The following is a 24,728-nucleotide window of genomic DNA, read 5'->3' on the forward strand; positions in this document are numbered from 1 at the left end:
AAAAACAATTTTACCATACTCAGTTAAATCAGGAAATATAGAAATAGTCAAATTACTTTTGGATAAAGGAATTGATGTTAATGCAAGAGATATTCATTTGAATAATTTGAAATATGTTATAATAATTTAAAATATGTTTTAATAATTTGAAACAGTACTTCATATAGCAGTTAGAAATAATAATATAGAAATAGTAAAATTACTTTTAGATAAAGAAGGAATTGATGTTAATGCAAAAAATATTCATTTTGATAATTTTATATATGTTTTAATAATTTTATATATGTTTTAATAATTTTATATATGTTTTAATAATTTGAAACAGCACTTCATATAGCAGTTAAAAATAATAATATAGAAATAGTAAAATTACTTTTAGATAAAGAAGGAATTGATGTTAATGCAAAAGATATTTTGAATAATTTTATATATGTTTTAATAATTTGGAATATGTTTTAATAATTTGGAATATGTTTTAATAATTCGAAACAGCACTTCATATAGCAGTTAAAAATAATAATATAGAAATAGTCAAATTACTTTTGGATAAAGGAATTGATGTTAATGCAAAAAATATTCATTTGAATAATTTGAAATATGTTATAATAATTTAAAATATGTTTTAATAATTTGAAACAGCACTTCATATAGCAGTTAGAAATAATAATATAGAAATAGTAAAATTACTTTTAGATAAAGAAGGAATTGATGTTAATGCAAAAACTATTTATATGAATAATTTGTAATATGTTTTAATAATTTTATATATGTTTTAATAATTTGATATATGTTTTAATAATTTTATATATGTTTTAATAATTTGAAACAGCAATTCATATAGCAGTTAGAAATAATAATATAGAAATAGTAAAATTACTTTTAGATAAAGAAGGAATTGATGTTAATGCAAAAAATATTCATTTGAATAATTTTATATATGTTTTAATAATTTTATATATGTTTTAATAATTTGGAATATGTTTTAATAATTTTGGATATGTTTTAATAATTTTGGATATGTTTTAATAATTTTATATATGTTTTAATAATTTGAAACAGCAATTCATATAGCAGTTAGAAATAATAATATAGAAATAGTAAAATTACTTTTAGATAAAGAAGGAATTGATGTTAATGCAAAAAATATTCATTTGAATAATTTTATATATGTTTTAATAATTTTATATATGTTTTAATAATTTGGAATATGTTTTAATAATTTGAAACAGCACTTCATATAGCAGTTAGAAATAATAATATAGAAATAGTAAATTTACTTCGGAACAAAAATTCTAATTGTATTCTTTTATGATTAGAATACATTTGATTATCTGAAGAAATATTAATAATTTGAAGACTTCCACATGAACTAAAAGTATGTGGTGATATTAATGTAACACTAGAATTGTTACGTTATTCAAGGAATAACAATTGTTTCCAAGTTTTATTTAAATGTAACATTTACCTATATTAGCAATCATATCTTGTATGCTCATTAATTTATCTCATATTGAAGCAGATCTATTTGCTAAAGATTTTGAAGAAAACAATTTAATGTTATTATTGTATTTGCTAATGATAATCATATTATATATAATAGAAGAAAACATATGATTTACCAAACAACAAAAAGGTTTATTAAATTAATAAACAAATTAAAATATTTTGTTCTTAAAATATGTTTACTTATATCTGACTGATAAATTTTTCTTCTTTGAAATCGTCTGCAAATGGATCTTCTTCAATATTTGAATTATTAATACCAACTGAAAATGTATTATCTATTTCATTAATTTTATTATTATTTTCATCTGAAACATTCATTTCTTCTTCATTTTGTTTTCGCTTCTTATTTTGATATTTAATCATAAATATTTTTATTATTATTATAAATGCAATAATTATTACAATTACAATAACAATTATAATGATAATTAATGTATTATTATCATCAGTGTTTATTATTACATCGATATAAGAAATATAAAAGAAATTCGAATAATAAGTAAAATATTATAAATAATATATAAAATCGAAACAAATATATTTAGTTTCAGATTCAATGAAAGTAATTGAATAAAATTTTAAGAAAGTATAATGATAAACTGATAAAGTTTCGAAACAGCTATTGAATTAGTTAAACGGTTGGGTTTCAGAGAAATAAAACAATTACTTAGTGAAAAAGGTGCCATTTAATTTAGACTTTGGTAAGTGTTCTACTAATTTATTGATAAATCGAGAGAAAACATAATATTTAATCAGAAGTTCTGATTCAGAACTGGTGACTAAAGTGGTTGCAGAAAGGTTTCTCAACGATAGAATCAAATGAATGAAAAATCATCGGATTCATATTCAAAAACTGAAGTGTTTGGGAAACCTTTCTGCAACCACTTTAGTACGTTTATCTTCCTAAGATTTCAACAAAAACAACTCTTAATTGAAAGATGATGTGACTCCAAAATAGGTAATTAAGCTTATACTATATAATCTACCGTGAAAAACATGTAGACCAACAACAAAGTTTTAGATAAATCATACATTTTTATATATTTTGTTAGCAAATTGAAATTTTAACATATATTCAGTTCCAAAAATATGAATTAATTAAAATATTTAAAAAAAAATCGAGAAAAAAGATTTCTTCATGTTAACGTTCTCCTTAGTGAAGTGAGTGAAAATTTGAATATTGTGAAAACTACAGACTAGTTTGTATTAAATCAAAAAAAATTTATTAAATGTATATTACTAAATATGTTCTCTGAATAATGCTACAGTGTAGACGTGGGTTATATTAAGGTGTCGATCTTCAGGTTTTTCACGGCAGTCTATATATTTAAGTTATGAATAAAATATAATAATCAGAATCTTGTTGATATTTTTCAATAACAAAGTCAAGTAATGATTTCTCTTTTTTAAATTTAAGTTTATCACAACTTAAAATTAACTTTAATTGTGGTAACGAAAAATATTGTTCTTTAATTTCTTCAAAATGAATTGCACAATATTCTATTTCTTTATCAATATTAGCATTCGCTTTCATTTTATTATTTATAAAATTTATTAAATTATCATTATTAATTTCTAGTGGTAATAATTCTATAAGTTCTGGATTTTTAAGCTCAGCAAAACATTTATAAGAGGATCTTTAACATCATTAAGATTAACACTTTGTCCATGAATTAAATTTTCTAATTTATATATTAGTCAAAAACCTATACAACATACTAAAACATGGACAGCACTTTTGTTTACACCAAAATACGTTTAAATAGCAATTTTTTCATTTTTTTTTGCCAAATGAGCCCCAAAGAAAAGCCCCAATTCACTGAAAATCAGTTAGAACATGCTTTATCGACAAAATTTTATAATTCTGATGTCAGATGCATCTTACGAAATTATCGAATGCAGATAAATGCGAAATCTAGAATGAAGCAAGCAATCGCAATTTATACAATAATCAAAGATTCTGATGTTATTACAACGACAAAGAGCAAAATTGCTTCAATTTTTAAGTCGATAGGGGAAATTTTAGTCGTGCACTTAATAAAAAAGCGAAAACTTTAAATGGAAGACCAACCCTTTTACCTAATGAATATGAAGAAGAATTATTATTATATATATACTTAAGAGCTGAATGTCACAAACCATGCACAAAAAAGATATTCGTAATTATATTTTTGAACGATTAAATATTACTGTTTCTCCATCCTGGTATCATAATTTTATTAAAAGATATCCAAATAAAATTGTTAAGACGACAGCCTATCGACAGGAAAAAGATCGAATTAATTTATCAAGGAGTTCTTGTTTAAAACTTATTTCCAATTTCAAAAAAATATGTAAGCGGTTTGCCGACAGAATCGATTTTTAATCTAAATGAAGTTGGTCAACAGGAATGTGCCAATAGAAAAACAAAAAAGGTGATTGTCCCTTCATTATTGAAAAATGCCAGAATTGAATATTGTACGAATAGAACAGAAAAAAAAATCTCATTAATTACGACTATTTCTATTCCTGGTGATGTATTAACACCATTGATAATAATGTCAAGAAAGACTCTTGAAAATGAAGTTTTGCAATCAGGAATCCGCATCGGAGAGGATATTATCATACGTTATCAAGAATCAGCTTATGCCTCGATGGAAATCATTTCAGAACATATTAATGATGTTTTTCTTGTTTACATACAAAATTTAAGAAATGATTTAAAATTTAGGGACAAACCAGCTGTTCTTATTTGTGACAATTGTGCATCGCATTTCGATAATGCAGTGGTTAGGAAATTAACTCAAAACAATGTACGATTGGTTACTATTCCTCCACATTCTTCACATTTATTTCAACCACTTGATTTAGTAACATTTGGAGTCTATAAAAATGAAATTCGTTCTACAACTTCAAAATATGAAAATGGTACCCAACTTGATCGAATTGCTCGTGTTCTCTCAGCTATTGAACGTGCAACGACTTCAGAGAACAATCGAAATGCTTTTTATCGTGCTGGCTTAGAAATTGATACCTCAAATGATCCACATACAGTGGTAATTTATGAAAATAAACTCAAGCAAAAAATCGAAGAAAATTGCTTGATTGATTCACCAATATCACCAAGTACAAAAACATTTGGATTCATCAATAAAAAATAATTAATTATTTTTTTTAAAACTTAATTTTTAAAATATACACTTGATTCTAATAAATTTGACTTGATATATCATTTTAATTATATATTTATAATATATATTTTATTTAATTATTTAATAATTTCAAGGATGTAATGAGATATTTTTATTTCATTAAATAAATTTCCTTAACGGTCGCCAAATAGTGTTGTCAAGGTTTTGATATGTTGACTAGGTTTTTGACTAATCTATATGTATCGTTTCTTCTGTTACAACTTCTGCAACTTTTAAAAATGTAATATTTGGATTTTTAGATTTCATTTCTGAAACTACAGGTGAAATAAATTCCGCAAGAAAATCAGGCACTTTCAATATTTTATTATTTTGAACGTAACTCGAAATTATTTTCATAATTATCAAAATTAATCCTTTTTAGACCAGCTGCTGAGAGTGAGAAATTTACCAAATATTTACTGTTGGAATTTTCTTCAAAAGGCTTAATCCCATAATTTGATTTCATGAAAATTTTCGTAGTAACGGAAATGGAACGGTTATATATGGGGCACCCTAAAACCGCTGATATAATATCAAATCACCCATTGTTCAATAAATATTAATATCTTTTTTAAGTGGTACTGAATACAAATAATATTTTTGCTTGATTTTGATTTAAATTATGAATACTTTTCTTATATAATGAAATTCTTTAAATTTTTAATTATCTATTTTCAATAATTACTTGTCTTTGCTTCATTAGCACTATTCATAATATTTTTTTAAAACATTTAATTGATCAAAAAATTGCAGCAAAGTAATTAATGTAACAATTGCTTTATTAATAAATGAAATCTTGTTGTTTGATTAAAATCCACATTGATTCAATATACAATATTCAATAATTTCTTGAAGTTTCCTATTTGGTCATTTCGATTTATTTTTGGGATTTTCTTTGGATTCATGAAGTTTCCAAACAATTGTTTGAAAATGTCAATTATTTCTTATCAATTATTTTGGAATTGAATAAAAAATTGTTTGCCATATGGGTATCAACACAAGCAAAAACATGGCAATACAAGAAAATCAGATACAATTGCTTTCTGATACAACAAGATTTTCTGTAGATGAAATTAAAATATTGTTCATGAAAATTAAATCAAAGAATTTATTAGCAATAGATACAAAAATTAAAAAAATTGAATTCCAAAAATGTTTGGGCCTGAAATCAAGGGAATATTCGGAATGTATTTTCCAGGGATTTTTTGGGGAAAACGTAACAATGATCGATTTTTCAGATTTTGTTCGAGTACTTTCATCTTTATCCACCAGATCTTCTATTCATGAAAAGGCACAGATATGTTTTCGAATATTTGATACCAACAAAGATGGTTTTATTGATCCAAATGAATTAAAAACTGTAATCAAGTGGGGTCTTTTGGAGAATCCGCTTGTAAAAATACAAGACAGTGATATAGACACAATTATTTCTAAAACATTTCAACAGATGGACAAAGATGGTGACGGACTAATTTCCCTCCAAGAATTTGAAGCCGAAGCACAAAAAACCCAAGAAACCCTTTCTTTTATAACATTAAATATTGAAGATTTGTTAAAATAAATTATTAACTTTCCTATACAATTTTGTTTTTCAAAAACTTTATCATATAAGATTACTTATGCTTATATTGTGCGCTATACAAACACAGCATAATTTTTTTAATATAACTATTCTTGAATCTCTACTTTGCAGTTTCTTTAAGTAGATTTGTTCCCTTACATTAAAATGAATTTACTTTAATCATTCGAAGTTTCAAAACAACATGGAAAATATTCAAATTTTATAGAACTGTATTAATATATGCATCTAATAAGAGTGGTAACACTGAAATAGTTAAGTTACTTATTGAACAAGAAGAAATGCAAAAACTAATAATAAATTTTTTATTGTGTTTGTTTCATCAAATTAATGTTTCAAAATAATAATCGGAATTAATTTTTATGATTTTATACTGCTCCTTCTCTGGCTACTTCAAAACTTTATGATGACATCGCAGAATTATTCAAAAGTAAAGGTGCATAATCACAAAAATGTTGCCAATTTTAGAAAGAATTGTCAAAAATAAAACTTTTTTGATCAGAAATCAATTGAAATCTTTAATAATGATGATGAAATTATTATGCTCAAATTGTAAATTTCATCAATTTATTCAAATTCATTTTTTAACTTATTAAGTGAATAAATTTGTGAGTATGCGCAATGTTTGGGACAATTATATGAAGTCTATTTTAAATTCATCATCTTAACGTCCTCCACAATATAAAAAGTGACATGTGGTCTGACGATCTGACAGCGGTTTTTTCTCCTGGCCTTTTTGCATAATGTCTGCAAAGATCATCAAGAACTCATCTTACTTTTCCCGCTACCAAACCCCATTCCGTAGGAGGCGTGAGTGCAAGACTGATTACGTTCAACGTTCATCTTTAATCCAACAAGATAAGACAAAGTATGGTGCAAAGAAATATCGTCTTGTTGCTCGTATCACAAACACAAAGGTCATTGCACAAATTGTTTATGCAGAACTTGACCACGATGTCACAATGTCACAAGCCCAATCAACCGAACTTGTTAAGTATGGAATCAAGCTTGGTCTTGCTAACTATCCAGCAGCTTATTGCACAGGTTTACTTGTTGCCCGTAGACTTCTTAAGAAGCTTGGTCTTGATGAAATCTTCAAGACAGCCGTCAATCCAGAAGAAGAAGACGAAGATGCTCGCCGTCCATTCAAGGTTCTCCTCGATGTTGGCCTTCGCCGTACCACCACAGGTGCCCGTGTTTTCGGTGTTATGAAGGGTGCTGTTGATGGCGGATTATTTGTTCCACATAGCGACACCCGTATTGCTGGTGGTGAAAAGGAAAAGAAACAAAGGTACTTCATCCTCGGTGGACACATCGCTGATTACATGAAGAAACTTAAATCCGAAAATGAAGATGCTTACAAGAGACAATTCTCTCGCTACATCAAAGAAGGCATCGCACCAGAAAACCTCGAAAAGATCTACACTGAAGCTCACAAATCCATCCGCGCTAACCCAGATCCAGCTCCAAAGGCAACAACACATTACCAACTCAAGAAGCCACACGCAAAGAGGCTCTCACCAGAAGAACGCAAGAGACTCCTCAACGAGCGCCTTGCTGCTGCTGGTCTTCCACCACGTCAGTAAAAACAAAATTTTATTTATCTTAAATTGCCATATAGATTTTTGTCATTTTGAGCCTCAAATATTTGTATGTATTAAATTGTGGACGTTTCAAAAATTTAACCTATCGGCACTCAGCATTTTTTAGAAACATTTTATAATTAAATGAATGTCAGCAATTTTACATCGATCACAATTCAGTGATAATTGATTGCAAATTTTTTAATGATTATACAATTACAGGACATTTTTACTGTTCATCATTGAGAAAATCGTTAGCAATTCTAAAGTTGTGCTGGAATCTAAAAAAATTTTTGTGAATTGTTGTAAACTATCTTTTTGGCTATTGTGCACTTACCACACAACTAAGGGACAGTGCGAAGAATTCTTCAAGATGACCGCAGTTTGGTCAAATGATTTTCACCTTTTATTATCCCTAACACAATTGGCTGCTGGGCATTTCAAAGAAACAGTTGTTTTTGAGGAAGGGATTAATATTAAAGAATTCTAAGATGGCATATTTCATAGTTGTGAAAAATTAGTGAACGTCCAAATTCCAAACGCATTTTGTTAATGCTCTAATATAAAGGATAGTACTATTCCGTAATCAGTCACTTTAATTGCGAAAACTCATTTCTTTCATGCAGGCAATTGAATTCATCTACTGTTGGAAGAAAAGTTCACAAATGAACGAGAAGCGTTTTCCTTTTGCGACAATTTACGAAACATAACAATACCATACTCTGTTGTTACTATTGGAGCTTGAGTATTCCATAGCACAGGCCTAACTTCAATTACAAATGTGATAGTTAATGATCGTGAAACATTTCTGAATTGTGAAAAACTCCAACGCATTCGTTATAATGGCTTCAAGAAGCAATAGTTTGGTGAAAATGTGTTTTCGGGTGTTCCTGCTTCATCTGTATATATGAGAGATGATTACAAAGGTAAAGCATTTGTTGAAATTACAGTTACTTATGATATTGGAAGAATGTCAGAACCATCCAATGATAAAAAGAAGTTAGCACAGTCAATAGGTACTCCAGCGGCAGTTGTTGTGAGAAGGAAGAAGAAGGAATTTTACTTATTTCAATGAAAGTAAATGATTACTTAGTTTTATATTTATGTAATTTATTACTGTATTTGAATCCTATTTACTTTATCTGAAATTATCTTAAGATATTTCTGGGCAATAAAATTTGATAAAATAATTATCACTGATTTATTTTGAAATATTTTTTCTTTAACTTTAAGCATCCGCGCTAACCCCGTTTTTAGGAAACTACATTACATTTATCAATCAGAATTTCATAATAATAATTTTTTGTCATTTTATCATGCCGAAAAGAAAAGTTATTTCGAAGTGTGGAAAATCTCCACTTAAATATTCAATGTGTTGTTCTCCAAATTGAATACAAAATTCAAATCTGCCCACTTCTGCCCACATAACCCCATTGATTTCTATAGCGTTGTAAATTTAATTTTTTGATTTTTCTGACCACATTTTTATCGGAGGTAAATGAAGTTAAAAACAGTTTTATCATAAATCTTTTAGGCTAATGAATGGTGAATACCAACGATTTGATGATCAAGGATATCCGAATGAACCATATACACAAATACCACAATATCCACCACCTTCATACCCGCAACAAAACCAAATACCTCCAACTTATCCACAACAAACACCACAACCATATAATCCATACCAACAAGTAAGTCAACAGTCACTTTATGTTGATGATTCCTATATACCAAACCCATACAATTATCAACCACAAACATCAGCTTATAATTATGATCTAAATCATATTGAATATCATGATATGAAAGTTGAACAATGGGCTACTATTCCTAATGATCAAACAGAATATTCATGTTATTGGGAAAATCAACAATCTTTTGAACCACAACATTTTTTTGAGAACACTAAGAAGGAAAAGAAATGGAATGATTTGGCATTCGCTATCATATTTATAATTAATTTTCTTGCCACCTTTATCATTTTCATTTATTTCTTAACTGCTGAACCTCAAATGTCTGGATATACAAATTGGTCATGTATTCCACATATTTTTATATCATTAGGAATTGGAATTGGACTTAATATTGTTCATCTTCTTTATATGACATTTCTTCCACATGTATATATTCGTTTAGGTTTTGTTCTGAGTTGTATTGTAGTTACACTTGGATTTTTAATTATAATTTTTGCTAGTTCCCTATTTATCTTTCTCATAATCCCAGCAATTTTCGTCCTTATAGGATTAATATTTGCATGTGTGTATTGGAAAAGATCTGAGTTTTCTATTGCTGTTCTTCAACAATGTTGTTTAATTTTATTACGTAATCCATCATTGTTTCTTTTAATGTTTGTACAAACACTAATCACAACAGTCATCAACTTTATCTTCTTTATGATTATTTATCTAATTTTATATAAAGGTGGTTATCTATTATTTTTATATTTAATATTTTCATATTATTGGATCTCATATACACTTGCATATATAGTATATAGTACAGGATGCGGCGTTGCAGGTAATTGGTATTTCCTAACTAATACTGAATATGAACCGAAATATTCTGTTTGGGAATCATTTAAACGAGCTACAACAACTTCATTTGGAAGTAATGCATGTGGCGCATTTTGGTTAGCAGTAATAAATGTTTGTAGAGCAATAGTACATTCAAATAGTGTTAATGGCCAAGGAGGTGCAATATTACAAATATTAAAATTAATTGCATTATGTGTCATAAGTATCATAGAATGTTGTTTGACATGGATTAATAGATATGCACTTATATATTGTTCACTATATGGCGTTCCATTTAAAGAAGGTTGTCGAAGATTTGCAGAATTGTCTTGCAATAAGTTTGCTGACGTTTTATTCGATGGTAGCATAATTTCAATATCAACTACATTTCATATGTTTACTTTTACTTTACTTGGTTTAATTGTAGGTCTTTTGGTCAGTTCTTTTGTGATTATTGTTGAAATCGATTTTGGTGTGTTTGTTGTTTTGTTCTCAACTTTATTTACATTTGTGATTTTCTTGGTAATCGATTTCCCATTGGAAGGAATGACTGATACACTTTTCATCTGTTTTGCAGAATCACCTGAAAAGTTAAAAACATCTGCATCTGAATTATATGAAAGAATGAGGAACTCTTATACAGAATCAATGAATAAAAGGTTAGGAAGAAATTAATAAAAGCAAATTTTCATAATTTTAATAATATAAATGAAATGAATTCAATGATAATGATTGTCAGTGCCAATAAAAAGGAAAATTATTGTATACAACAAAAAAAAAGTTCATAAAAAATATCATAAAATTTCACCATAAAAATTTTGACACAAATTAACAAAGTTATGAAAATTTCCTTTTTATAAGATAGTTTTATTTATTTTAAACACACCACAAACATATACCATCATCTGCAGCCGATACCAAATATTTACCAGATTTAGTCCATTTCACACATCTCACAGGTGTCGAATGTGCAGGATCACTCAATTTCCATCTCATATTATTATTAAAATCCACAAACGAAATATATTCACTCTCACCACCACAAGCCAACACTCTCGAATTCGGCCTTAAATCGATTGAATTAATTTGTAATTTTTGAGGCGATTCAGTTTGGAAAATTATTCCTTCCTTAGGCCAATCATAAGCTACAACTTTACCATCACCTTTTGCTACTAAAATTTCATTTTCACCATCTTTAAATTGCGCTATTGAAGTAAAAAGAATTCTCATTGAAGTTAATTCTTGATAAATTCTTTTTCCATTTGATACATCTGTTGTTGTTACTGTTTTATCTTGACTTACACTTATAATTCTTTGCGGATAACCAAACGAAGGAATTATTTGAAAGACAGGTCCATTATGTACAAGTAATTCATTAACTATCGATCGCGATTTATGCGTTATGATTCGTATCATTCCATCATCACCACCAGAGGCTATAAAATCATTTGTAACACATAACGAAGTAATTTTTCCTCGATGAACTCTTTCTGTTGTCCATTGTACTTTCCCGATGTTATTAATTTGTAATAATGTGCCATCATTACAACCAATAATAAAATCATTTAATGGTGTATTTGATATAGAAGTCGCTTTAATCTTAAAATGATATGAATCAAATAAAAGTTTCCCATCTTCAATGTTTAAGAGTGTTAATCCATTTTCGCCTAACGCAACTGCAATTGTATTAGATGAAATTGAAAAGGTTAAAGGTGCGTGTGTCGTACCTCTTAATAAAATTTCATGTGAATATCGTTTAGTATCAAAAAGATAAATGCCAGTGTCAACTGTACGTAAAAGTGCTATGCTATTTAAGACAGAAATAGAAATGATGGGTTTTCCAATGTCGATTTGTTTGATTAAATTCCATTTTTTATCTTCCCCTTGAACAATTGATATGTTTCGACCACATACAATGACTGTATTTCCTGAATCATTAGCTGAGATACATGAAATTGAAAAGTTATCAACTGGTATGGAGGCTCGAATAGTGGCAGATGTGGTGTTATATATGGATAATTCACCTAAATGTGTGCCAACAAATAAATAATCTGATGAACAAAAAATTGAATCAGAAGTACGCTTGTATCCTGTGGTTGGATTGGCATAAAATTTTGATTCGTTTCGATATTCAAATGTTCGTGGATCAAAAATAATTTTGAATTCAACTATTTTAATATTGGATACTACATGAAGATACCATTCATCAGTTCTTTGATCACTAAATGCAAGTGATGATACCGATTCTGGAGATTGTAAAATACATGCTAAATCTCTTTCTTGTATATCCCATATCCATATATTTCTTGTAAACTCATCTGAAATGGCTACCATACGTCCATCATCAGAAACTGCTATATGTGTGATTTTTGATTTGTGGCCTCGTAAAAGAAGTAATTGAGATCGTGAAGTTAAATCCCAAACAATTGCAGGTACTGAACTTTCTTCATGACTTTCTTTACCACATTGTCCAGAGACACAAATATTTCTTGATTTATTTAATGCAAAAGTTGTGATAATTTGAGAATGTCCTTCTAAAAATTCATATTCAGTTGGATTTTGAATTGATGCAATTGCAAGATTACATCCAATTGCTGTAATATAATGTGATGTATCAATCCATTGAACTGGCATTGCAGTTGAAGAGAGAAAAGACACTGCTTTTGCCATTTGAATAACGTATATATATCCAAAAATACGTTAAAAATTCCAAAATGAGCGAAATTTTTACTATAAACATACTCGGATGTACTGATTTAGATATACAAAGTCCTATGCTTAATGTTATTTTACGTATTTCTATTGTTAATTCAGTTACTGGGGAACTTTTAACTAAAATTGATCCAGAACGCAAATGTTTTTCTGCAAATGAAGATACACCATATATTCCACCTGTAGCTACTTCTAGTATTAAAATAGATAATTTAGGTAATCTTGCTCCATATTGGAATGAAAGTTTTATTTTCAATGAACCAATTGTTTCAATTCTATCAAATGATGTGTTAATATTTTTTGAAATTATTGATACATTTATTCATCCCTCAAAACATGCCTTTACACCTATTGCATGGGCATTTTTACGATTAAAATCACCAGAAGAATGTCGAAATCTTGGTCGTCAATGTGTTCTTCAACTTCATAGTTATCCATCATCTAATTTTAATACATCTTTAAATGGTGTTAAACTTCCTGTTGCTGGACTTTTACTTGGACGAAAGAAAATGAATGCGCGATTAACTGTTCAAGTTGATTCAGCTGAAATTCAGCCAACATATGATATAACAAGTCGACCAAAACATTTCTTTCAACATGAAATAGGTCGTGAACCACTTGAGAAGTTAATTAATAGAGAAGTTGATTCGGATAATGAAGCAACAGAAGTTAAAGAAGACAACAAACCTAAAAAGAAAAAGAAAAGGATCATTAGACCTGCAAATCGTAATTGTATTATTCCACGTAAACTCGCGGCTCAAATACCAGCTGGCGAAAGAGGTGCTCTAGCCCTTAAATTTAATAACAATGGCGATATTCTTGCCGTTGCTATTCAAGAAGGGAAAAATTATGTTATTCAATTATATAGTGCTATAAATTTTGATAGATTATCACATACGATTTGTGCTCATGTGGATCTTATTTATGAACTTTGTTTTTCACAAGATGATCGACTTTTAATGTCTGCATCTGCAGATGGAATGGTAAAAGTTTGGAAAGGTGATGGAAACTATAAACTCAAGTCAACATTACCTCATGCTAGTTATATTTATACAGCCAAATTTCATCCACAAGATGATCGTCTTGTGGCAACAGCTGGATTTGACGGTTTAATAAGACTTTGGGACCGCCCCAAAGGAAAAGTGCTACTTGAAATGTCAGGTCACAAGTCACGAATTAACTCAATAACGTTCTCTCCTGATGGGAAAGCTTTATATTCAGCTGATGCAGATGGAGTGATTATTGTTTGGGCAACAGATTTAGAGCCTGCTGGACTCGATGGTATACAGAGAGTGAAAATTGTTCGCGAAGGTGAAATTGCACAATGTCCAATTACACATTTAGAAATGGGAAGATCAAACTTTTCACTTCTTGTACATACACGTGATAGCATGGTTAGGATTTTTGAAACAAAGGTAATGGTTCCCTCCCAAAGGTATGGAGGAATTATATGTCAAAAATTCCATATGATGTCAACATTTTCACCAGATGGGAAATACATTTTAGCTGGATCCGAAGATGGGAGTGTAGTGTTATGGGTTACAAGAACAGCCGAACCAGTTACCGTTAAAGAATGGGTATGTAAATTTGATCAACCAGTTACATCAGTTGCATGGAACAGAGTCGAGAACATGATTGCCTTTTCATCATTTGGGGATGGCCAGCCGATCCTTGTGTTTTATGACCCAACCCCCGTAAAAAATCATAATGACTAGGATTGAAACAATATAGCAAAAAAACTAACCATATTTCAAACAATATAAATTGAAATATTATACAATATTGTGTCGTTTGATAGAATTCAAAGAATAATGTACATATATAAAGCCAAAAGATAACAAAAACCTATTTTTATAAAAATAATCTATCTCAAAATAAACAATTAATAAATTTCTTTCTTGCTTCGAAACAACAACAACAAAGAGCTCATTAATTCATCCTTTTTTGCATGAAATCAGAAATTGTTTTGTTCCTTGGAAACAATTTAAGGATTATCAAACAATTTTCTTCTTTCTACATTACTTCAATTTTACCTTATAAGAAAACATGAAGATTTATTACACTTGACAAAGACATTCATCTTATTGACAAAGGAAACAGGACTGGGCTTATTATTACCAGGATTTATTATCATTACAAATTTTTACATTTTTTCATTTACTTTTCAAATAAAAAAACCAAAATTAATAATAATATTATTATTGCAAAAAATATTTAAAAATACATTTTATTATTGCAAAAAATATTTAAAAATACATTTTATTATTATAATCTATTAAAAGTTCACAAAGAAAAAGAAGTTGCCAACGAACGGTTAATTAAATTCACATTTTTCCTTTTTAATGATTAAAACATTTGTTCGTAAAAAGAAATTGTCTTCCAATTTGTTTCCTTATTAGGAGGGATCTGCTTTGATTCTTTTTTACAATACATTTTCTTTTTGTCATTTTTATAATGACATATTGTGTACAATGACTCAGGATTTAAGTTTCTTACGAACTCACCTGTACCATGTTTCATATATCTTTCTTCTTTGTAATCATATTTATCATTTGGCATAAGAATCCCTTTCTTAATTAATTCATTATATTCCACATTAATAAATCCATGCGTCGGAAAGTTTCCTTGTAAGTGAAACAACGCACCTAAAGTCGATACAGGTTTTAATCCTAAAACATTTGCAAATTTTTGAATATTTACTTTAAATATTTCATTACTTACCCATTTAATACCTATTACATCTGCGTATTCAGGTTGTTTCTCCGAGAGAAGAAGAAGGTTATACAGTTTAAAAATAAAAATCGTATTTTTGTTTCTTCTACATTGAAAGAATTTTTTAACCACATTTTCGAAAGTCATTTTATAAGGCGTATTTGAAGACCAGTATTGAATTGGATAGAATCCAAGTTGTTGTGGACTTATTTGTAGGTTTTGATTAGCCATAGCTTCATGCAAACTACCCAAACTATTTGGAGGTGTTTGTTGGTTATTTGTTATCACATTAGAATTACTTTCATTAGAAGATATCTCTTGTACAAAGGTATCTTGAGGGAATATATTTTCATACGTGAAAAGCTTATCAAATTGGGAAAATTCAAATGAAATTTTAGGAATCGATCCTGAAAAATTTTCATCATTTTGCAATTCCATGGGATAATTTTGATAATTTTCACCACTCATATTTTGATATGTCTGATCTATCATGTATCAAAATGTGTTACGATAAATAAAACAGTCGATGAATAATTCAATGTATTGAATTTTTAATTTAAAATAAATTTTCTGTCCACATAAACATTTGGACAAATTTTTAAATACTCGAAAGTTCTTTTAAATTTTATCTTTTTGTGAGCGTTAACATCGAAGGCGCAAATTTTCTATTCGTTGTATTTGACAGTAATAGAAAAAAGTCCACAATGAAGAATACAACACTTCTCATTTCGATTGTCCTTATTCAAAACAAATGATATAGAAAAAAAAAGTATAAAAACAAATATAATGTTCTATGATTAATGAGCCTATGTCAAATTATGAAGTTATCTTGTTTCTTCAAAGGGTTGCATTAAAAAACCCGTTAGTAGTACTTTTTATGGTTAACCGTTTTGTCGGTTTTTGGCCGTACATTAACGTCCTCTTTAGTTCACTTGCCTCCCAAGCAAGTCGCGCGATGATGACAACATTCGCTACTTTCAGAAGCATGACGAAAATTTTGTCTGAGCAAAAACACCTTTAAGTATTGTAGTTTTAATCCATTAATGGATTAATTGGTTTGTATATATTTAATATATGATATGAATGTAATGAATATAGTTTTTTAATTTGAGGATTTGGTTTTGTATCTCCAGCTGTGTATATGAACTTTATTGGAATAGTTTGATTTTTAATTTTGAGTAAAATAAAATTTGAAAAGCATCAAAAAAAAATTGAAATTATTTTGTGGTGGCATTTCAGTGTCTTGAGGACTTTCTTTTTAAGTATATAAATTTTTTTTTATAACCAATCAGAATATATATATATGAAGTTTACCTGAAAACAGTTTCATAAAATTAACGTTTTCTGGACGGTTATTTTTCGTCGTGGCCAAAAACAACAACCGCGTGCATCTGTCAAAAAATGCGAACGATGAAAAATTATCGTTGAATCTTGATGAAGTGCCTCAGTTTTTTAAGGAAAATCGTACACTAGTATCAAAAAATGCTATGTGGGGTTTGTAGATGTCAGACTTTGATCGTTTTCCTTGAAATGATTGAAGAATAATTGAATATTACGACATGTTTATTCTGAAAATTGAGCGCTTTTAACGTTTAACGGACAAACCTTTTGCTGGCCACTCAAAAACTACAAATAATTTGACTCAAACCGCTTTGGTAGGTCATTTCTGTAAATGACTGACTGCAAAGTTGTTGTTTTTGGTGCTGGTGCCGTCGGCAAGTCCGCTCTTACAATCCAATTCGTACAGGGCTACTTCATCACTGATTATGATCCAACCATCGAAGATTCTTACAAGCGTGTTCTTCTCGTTGATAACGAAAACGTTCAGCTCGATATCCTTGATACTGCTGGTCAAGATGATTTCGCACCCATGAGAACCTCCTACATGCGTCAAGGAAAAGGATTCATCATTGTTTATGCTATCGACGACCGTGCTTCATTCGAAGAAGCTGAAGCCTTCCACCGTGATCTTACAAGGACAAAGGGAACTCCAAACGTCCCAGTTGTTCTTTGCGGAAACAAATGCGATCTTGAAGATAAACGTGTTGTTAGCAAGACCGAAGGTGAAGAACTTGCAAACAAGCTTCATGCTAAATTCTTCGAAACATCCGCCCTTGCTAACATCAACATTGAAAATGCTTTCACTGAGCTTGTGAAGGAAATCCGCAAACAAAATGCTCCAGCTAACAATGAAAGCAATGCCAAAGAAGGTAATGAAAAGAAGCACCGTAAGGGCTCACGTTGCAACCTTCTCTAAGGAATTAAACTAAAAAGCGATTCACCCCTTTTCGGTTTTTACTTTTTGTAAAGGCAAACAAATTCAATACAAAAACGCTGATTATTCATTTGATTTCAATTCGCATAATTGCATCCGCTTCACTCAATTTTGCGAAAATAATTATAACCGCTCTGTAAGTCAGGCAAAACAGCGCGAACGATAGGCCTATCTAAAATTTTGCACAAAAAAGTTGTGTTTGAGTAAGGGCGAAAAATGATGTTTGCATTTGGAGAATTTATACATAACAGTCAAGAAAGAAATTGTTTTGGAAAGTACTTCAATGACTATAAGATGATTACGCTTAACTTCTTTTTTTTACAAGTGATTAATAATTATTATCTACTCTATAAACAACGGGATTTATAAGTATAAATAAACTTAAGACAATCGGTAAGGTTGTGAACACATGAAAAATTCTTTTATAAGATCAATAAAAATAATTAGTCTATTGATAAATTTTCTTGTTTTTAGCAGTTGAATTTTTATTCCAAAATTTTCCAACATCACTATATTAGTTTGTTTGAAACGTTTTTTACAATAGCTTCATTTTATCACATATTTCATTTTTTGTAATTGAATCATATTTAATCATTTCTCATTCAATTATTTTACAAATTTCATAAAAATTTTCATCGATCGATGATTAATGTAAATTGTATAGTATCTCAATATGAACAATATTCTTTCTTACCTCACATGTTATGAATAATGCGCTGTTACCAGAATATAATTTGCATTTTAACAATTAAAATCGCGCACCACAAAAACAAATTTAACTGCTTCCTTAGCTTTAGATAATTTGCATTCCCATTGTTGTTGCATCATCTTTTTCTGCATTCATTCTCTTTTTTCTTAACACCAAAAACACTACAAGAGCTGCTATAACAATGATAACAACCATCACCAGCACTGTCAAACCGATTGCCTTCCCAGTGTTACTTGGGCAGTTTGCCTGACTTCCGCTTCCTGCATCTTGGTACACTTCTGGATTACGGCATATAGTTGAAGTGAAGTTTTCGACGAAACTTTTCACGACCGAAGTATCTCCAGCTTTACCGAATATCACTGGGAATATTTTCACGTCGCATACGTCGTAAGTATCCAATTCTATAGGCGAAACAGAGAACACTGCCTGCTGCGGTAATATGCTGTTACTTATTGATAATTCGATTGTCCCTTTATCTAATGCTACCCAAGAATGGACAACTTTCTTGTTAACGACATCATATAATTCAACAATCGCATTGATATATGGTGATAATTCAGGCATCATAGTTTGTCTCATGTAACGAAGTGTTACGACTGTTTCTGTTGTGCCTTCATCGATATCAATTCTTTGGAACTTCTTTGGTGAGATTTATCCATTTTCCTTATTAATTACTGTGAAGTTATAAATGAAAGTAACTGAACGTGTTTCATCTCTTGCAATGAATGATAAATCTTGTCCATCTTTAAAGATTGGTTATGTACCAATTGACATCTTTTCATTAAATGGATAATCAAATACACCTAAGTTATACTTACGTTGTGATGGTGTATTTTCAACAAAATATGTAAGAACGTTCTTAAGTCCGTCTTCATAACCTTCGAATGTTGTATTGACTGCAACCATTATTGGCTTCGTAATATCAACATGGTCATCCATCCCAACTTTACATTCAGGTACTATCTTAAAATTCTTTGTTAAGTCATATCCAACGCCACGTGGACATTCAGGTAATTCATTTGGCATAATTCCGATTACAGTAAATTTGGTGAATGTAATGTAATCATCTTCAATAAGTCCATCTCGATGGAATGTTATTGTCCATTCACCATTAGCATCTTCGCCAAAGAATGCACGTGCAGCACCAATGAAATGTGTTCCATTTGCAGCTTGATCAACTATAGTTGGCTGTATAACAGTAAACTTTGTACCTGATGGTGATATCATTTGCATAACAACACCCTGTACATTGTTACTCTTAAGTGTAAACTGAATAGAAACATATTCTATGAAATGTGAATCCGTTTCAACTTTAAATGTGAAATTGGATTCTTGTTGTTGGCCACATGGTAAGTAAAATTGGTTTTCGAAATTAATCTTTGATATACTACCATTAACTGGTTTCCATGTCTTACTTACGTTCACTGCACGTTCTGCATCAACTCGTCCAAACCCAAACATTGGATTATACTTATAACCAGCTGCGTTTGTCATCCATTTCGGATGATATGGATCTGTAATAGTGGCTGTCTTAATAAGAATTATTTGGACATCGCGAACCAGAAGCTCTGGATTTGCTTCAAGCATTAAGGCAACAACACCTGCAACAACTGCACATGAAACATGTGAACCTGTGACTTCGGTAAAACTTGTGTTATCTTCTGAGGATACAGCAATGGCCTTTGGAACGTTACCGCCTGTGCCTTGATCAGAAGATTGCCCTGTTGCAAGTGCGTTAACAAGAACATTCCCTGAGCCTTCGGAATAGTATGTAATCTCTCCACGAACATTGGATGAAGAAACTACAATGGGCTCGTATGAAAAGCCAGATGCTGTGCAACCTGCTACATGCGATTTATGTCCTCTTTGTCCTCCATTCAAAATAAGAATGGTGCCTTTGCCACCGCGGCCTTTACCAAGGAAGCCTGCAATTTTTTCTTGGGTTTCATCTGAATATTGATATGTGTTTTTTGAATTATATGTATAGGGTTGAACAATAATGTCGATGTTTGGTGCAATACTTTCTTCCCAGCTGTAGAATTTATCGTAATCAATCTGTGGAGGATCACCAATCGCGCCAACAGTACAAGATATTTGTGCATTATAAGCAATACCCATCATGCCAGTGTTTGAATTGGCAGCAGCAATAATACCAAGAACTGTAGTTCCTCGTTCAGGAGTGGTACCAGTAACATTCCCATCATCTGTAAACAAATTTTTCGTAAATTGTGTATCTATACGTCCTTGGAATTTTTCATGGTTAATATTAAAACCTGTATCGATGACATGAATATGTATCCCTTTTCCAGAATATCCTTGTTCAAGTGCTTATAGAATATTGTTATCGTCTCCCTCTACTGCTGATTTCAAACCTGCACTCATACCAACATTTTTAATCCAGAATTCCTTTTGGAAGACATCGGTGGGTACAAGGTTTACGAACTCAGAGTGAGCAAGAACAGTAAACAAGAGCCAAGAAAACATTTGACATGAAAAATAGACGGTTTGAACCAAAATATTTCACAAAGGTCAAAAATTTAATTTTATAATTGAATACCGATCGTACCGATACACTAAATTCAATGTGTGCACAGCTATTTTACAGTCAAGCAACCGCCCAATTTGACCGATTAATTAATTTCAATATTGAACCTACACAAAAATCAATGTCAAAAGTGACATGATTGGTGACAGATTTTGTCATTCTGACTTTTTTTCAAATTTGAGGGGGGGGGGGGTATCCTGGCAAAACTGCATTTCATTCATTCATTCAAAAATTGACTATTTCGACTATAAACGAATGCTGATATTTCCATTTATATTGGAAGAGTTTATTTGAAAATTAAATAGTTTATTAATAGAATGGAAAAACTATGGAAAAAATAGTACCCCTATAAAAAATTGTTAAAATTATTAGATCAAAATATGTGATAATCACGATTTTATAATTGATTTTAAAATCTCTTAAATATTTAGATGTATATCAAAATCAATCGTAACCAAATCCTTAGAACCATCAAGAACACACTCATCAATTGGGTCTTTCAAATCGCAAAAGATAGCCATATTCCAACTGAAACTTTTCATTTTGAATCAAACCTAATTGTTTTCTCATGTGTGTAGATCTATACATGTATATGTATAAATTCATCATTATAATAATCAAGAATATTAGCTTGATGAGTATCATAAAGTTGATTCTTTCTTCCATATGTTCCTTTAATTAGATTAGATAAGTATGAATCATGATGTACAACAAAACATGTTATTCAACCTAATCCAAGTCCGTAGCTCTGGACGATCATCAAATGCACATTAATTTGAATCATTAATGATTAGGATTGTATACAATTAATGTACACATTATTAAAGCCATTTGTGCTATAGTATCCGTGAGGGTTCCTTTTAGTAAATGATCTTTAAATTATAATTTTTGTGATTCGTTTGCATTAAGAAATCAAAAACCTTCTCAAATTATTCCTACCATATGGATATCAACTGAGGTTGAAAGCAGCTCCGATGACATAAAAGTATTATCCGATCCCTTTATATCTTTTTTTGTATGCGCATTTTGTATCATCCATTTATTACTAAAAAATTACCAAATCATATATAAAATATTTCAAATTTGAATATTATATCAAAATCAAAATAATTAATTTTTATTATACATCCATATTTGCATTATAACAAATTTTCTTCATCTTCTTTAACAATATCTGCAACTAAATAATTTACATTTTCATTTTGTTTTGTGCTTGATGTTGTTGAATCTTTGAAGTGTAACTTTGAAGTAGTTTTATCTTTTTTATTGTTATATTTAACTAAAAATATAACAATTCCGATAATTATCAAAACAAATGCAATTGATCCACAAATTATTCCAATTAAAGCTGGAGTTGTAATTCCATTTGATGATTCATTTATACTATAACTTATATATGTGTAATAATTTGAATAATAATTATAATACGTCGAGTAAATAACAATTGTGTAATCATAAAAAATAAGTTCCGTTTCAATATATGAAAATGTTGAATGACTTATAAACAACGAAAATGATTTCGCTTGTGTTTCATAAATGGCAAATGATTGCGTAAACGATAATGAAATAGTTAATATATAAGAAAAAGATAAAGTTAAATAACTTTGAAGTGATTTTGTAAATGTATTTGATTTAGTCAATGTTTTCGATTTAATGAATGTATTTGATTGAGTATATGTATTTGATTTAGTTAATGTATTCGATTGTGTATATGTATTTGAACTTGAAAATGAATGTGTAAACAATGGTATGCAAACTCCTCCTTCATAATCATTCACTGCAAATGGACCAAATCTTGGATCATCATATGTTGGATATGTAAGAACTGTTGCATCAACTGAAAAAAATGCACTTTCTCCAACCCATGGTCGTGAAATACCATAATAATAAATACATTGAAGATTATAACATTGCGAAAATGCACCATTTGCAATCACTGATAATCCTGTGCAAAGTGTTAATATCTTTAACCCATAACAACATGAAAATGCTGATGTTCCAATGAATTGAAATGAATTTGGAATTGTAATATTTATTAGTGATATACAATTTGCAAATGAATTATCTCCAAAACTTGTTAATCCTGTACCAAATGTCAAAGTGTCAAATTATAACAATTTGAAAATGCTGCGGACCCGGTTTTTGTTACTGAATTACTAAATTTAACACAAACTATTGGCCATTCAATAATAGCGCTACCCGGAATTATAGTAATATTTTCACCAATAATAATATTTTCAGTTATATTTGCATAAGAATTTATATTATTAAAATCATTATCATTTTCGATTAAAAGCGTTGAGTTATCATAATTGAAAATTATTTGATAAGAATTCATGAAAAAAAGAACAAATACAAAAACTTTTTTGGTTTTGTTTTCTTTTGTTTTCAATTCATCATCTTTTTGATAAACTTTTTTGTAGTAAATATAAAGATTTGTTTTCTAACAAAAATAAAGTATTTTCGGTTACGATGCAAAACGAAGTTTTTCAATGGATAACGATCGAAACCGGCCGACAGGATGGTGGATGGAGTGCCCTAATGTGGCATTTCTATTTTTCCTCAAATTTCCTATCATTCAAAAACCGCAAAATGGAGGGCGTTTTACATCAGAGCCGTATTTTCAAATGAAAAAAATCAAATCACACAAGACATTAACATGAATTTATTTTTATACTTTGCTATTTGTTCCATTAAAATTAGCAAAGTGCAAATCACTATCATGATAATAACATAATGTATGGTATAATGAATAAAACAAGTATCCCCGAAGTACAATAGGGATTAAGGTTGTTTCTAAAATTTAAAGATACATAAAGAAAAAAATGATTAATTTCATATAACAGATATTTTTTTTGAAATAAAATGTTTCCTTATTTTCAATTAAATTAGAAGAGATTAAATTTAATTTAGTTCTTTCATGGTTATTTATTTTACAAACGCACATTGTCAATTGATCAAAACAGTTAATTTGTATACTTTACAACAAAGGACACCCCGCTATATAACGTACCCTTAAAAAACATCAAATAAAAATTAGGAATGACGACACTAACAGAAGAAATGATATTAGCAAAAAGCACAAAAGCTTCTAGTCTTTCAGATATTCATAACTTGAACCTGTGGGGTATGTCTCTAAAAGATGTTTCAATTGTTAAAAAACTTCCAAATGTTCAATCAATTGCATTATCTGTCAACAAAATTAATACTCTTGAACCATTTTCATACTGTAAAAGGTTGAGAGAGTTGTTTTTGAGAAAAAATTCGATTTCATCACTTTCAGATTTATATTATTTGAAAGATCTGGAGTTTCTCCAAGTACTTTGGCTATCAAATAATCCAATAACAGAACAAGAAAATTATAGACCATTTGCTATTGCCATCCTACCTCATCTTACAAAATTGGATGAAGAGGATATTA

General features: G+C 29.6%; 7 protein-coding genes across 7 annotated transcripts; 4 read left to right on the forward strand and 3 right to left on the reverse strand.

Moving 5' to 3' along the window:
* Positions 1–4,043: 4,043 nt before the first annotated feature.
* On the forward strand, positions 4,044–4,646 carry GO595_003827 (putative transposase; the record flags this gene model as incomplete). Its single annotated transcript, XM_067916891.1, has 1 exon — positions 4,044–4,646. One exon carries the CDS (start codon positions 4,044–4,046, stop codon positions 4,644–4,646), a length of 603 nt encoding a protein of 200 aa, XP_067776114.1.
* A 2,352-nt stretch (positions 4,647–6,998) lies between these two features.
* On the forward strand, positions 6,999–7,841 carry GO595_003828 (putative 60S ribosomal protein L5; the record flags this gene model as incomplete). The annotated part of the gene is made up of 1 exon (XM_067916892.1): positions 6,999–7,841. The coding sequence occupies one exon, from the start codon at positions 6,999–7,001 to the stop codon at positions 7,839–7,841; it is 843 nt and encodes a 280-aa protein (XP_067776115.1).
* Positions 7,842–11,230: 3,389 nt separating this feature from the next.
* Positions 11,231–13,024, reverse strand: GO595_003829 (WD40 repeat-containing protein; the record flags this gene model as incomplete). Its single annotated transcript, XM_067916893.1, has 1 exon — positions 11,231–13,024. The coding sequence occupies one exon, from the start codon at positions 13,022–13,024 to the stop codon at positions 11,231–11,233; it is 1,794 nt and encodes a 597-aa protein (XP_067776116.1).
* A 104-nt stretch (positions 13,025–13,128) lies between these two features.
* GO595_003830 (jouberin) lies at positions 13,129–14,781 on the forward strand (the record flags this gene model as incomplete). The annotated part of the gene is made up of 1 exon (XM_067916894.1): positions 13,129–14,781. The coding sequence occupies one exon, from the start codon at positions 13,129–13,131 to the stop codon at positions 14,779–14,781; it is 1,653 nt and encodes a 550-aa protein (XP_067776117.1).
* Positions 14,782–17,450: 2,669 nt separating this feature from the next.
* On the forward strand, positions 17,451–18,035 carry GO595_003831 (small GTP-binding protein; the record flags this gene model as incomplete). The annotated part of the gene is made up of 1 exon (XM_067916895.1): positions 17,451–18,035. One exon carries the CDS (start codon positions 17,451–17,453, stop codon positions 18,033–18,035), a length of 585 nt encoding a protein of 194 aa, XP_067776118.1.
* Positions 18,036–18,846: 811 nt separating this feature from the next.
* Positions 18,847–19,329, reverse strand: GO595_003832 (uncharacterized protein; the record flags this gene model as incomplete). The annotated part of the gene is made up of 1 exon (XM_067916896.1): positions 18,847–19,329. The coding sequence occupies one exon, from the start codon at positions 19,327–19,329 to the stop codon at positions 18,847–18,849; it is 483 nt and encodes a 160-aa protein (XP_067776119.1).
* A 189-nt stretch (positions 19,330–19,518) lies between these two features.
* On the reverse strand, positions 19,519–20,880 carry GO595_003833 (Clan SB, family S8, subtilisin-like serine peptidase; the record flags this gene model as incomplete). Its single annotated transcript, XM_067916897.1, has 1 exon — positions 19,519–20,880. The coding sequence occupies one exon, from the start codon at positions 20,878–20,880 to the stop codon at positions 19,519–19,521; it is 1,362 nt and encodes a 453-aa protein (XP_067776120.1).
* Positions 20,881–24,728: the final 3,848 nt, after the last annotated feature.

Source organism: Histomonas meleagridis (assembly GCF_020186115.1).
Source record: "Histomonas meleagridis strain 2922-C6/04-10x chromosome Unknown contig_23, whole genome shotgun sequence".
Taxonomy (NCBI): Eukaryota; Parabasalia; order Tritrichomonadida; family Dientamoebidae; genus Histomonas; species Histomonas meleagridis.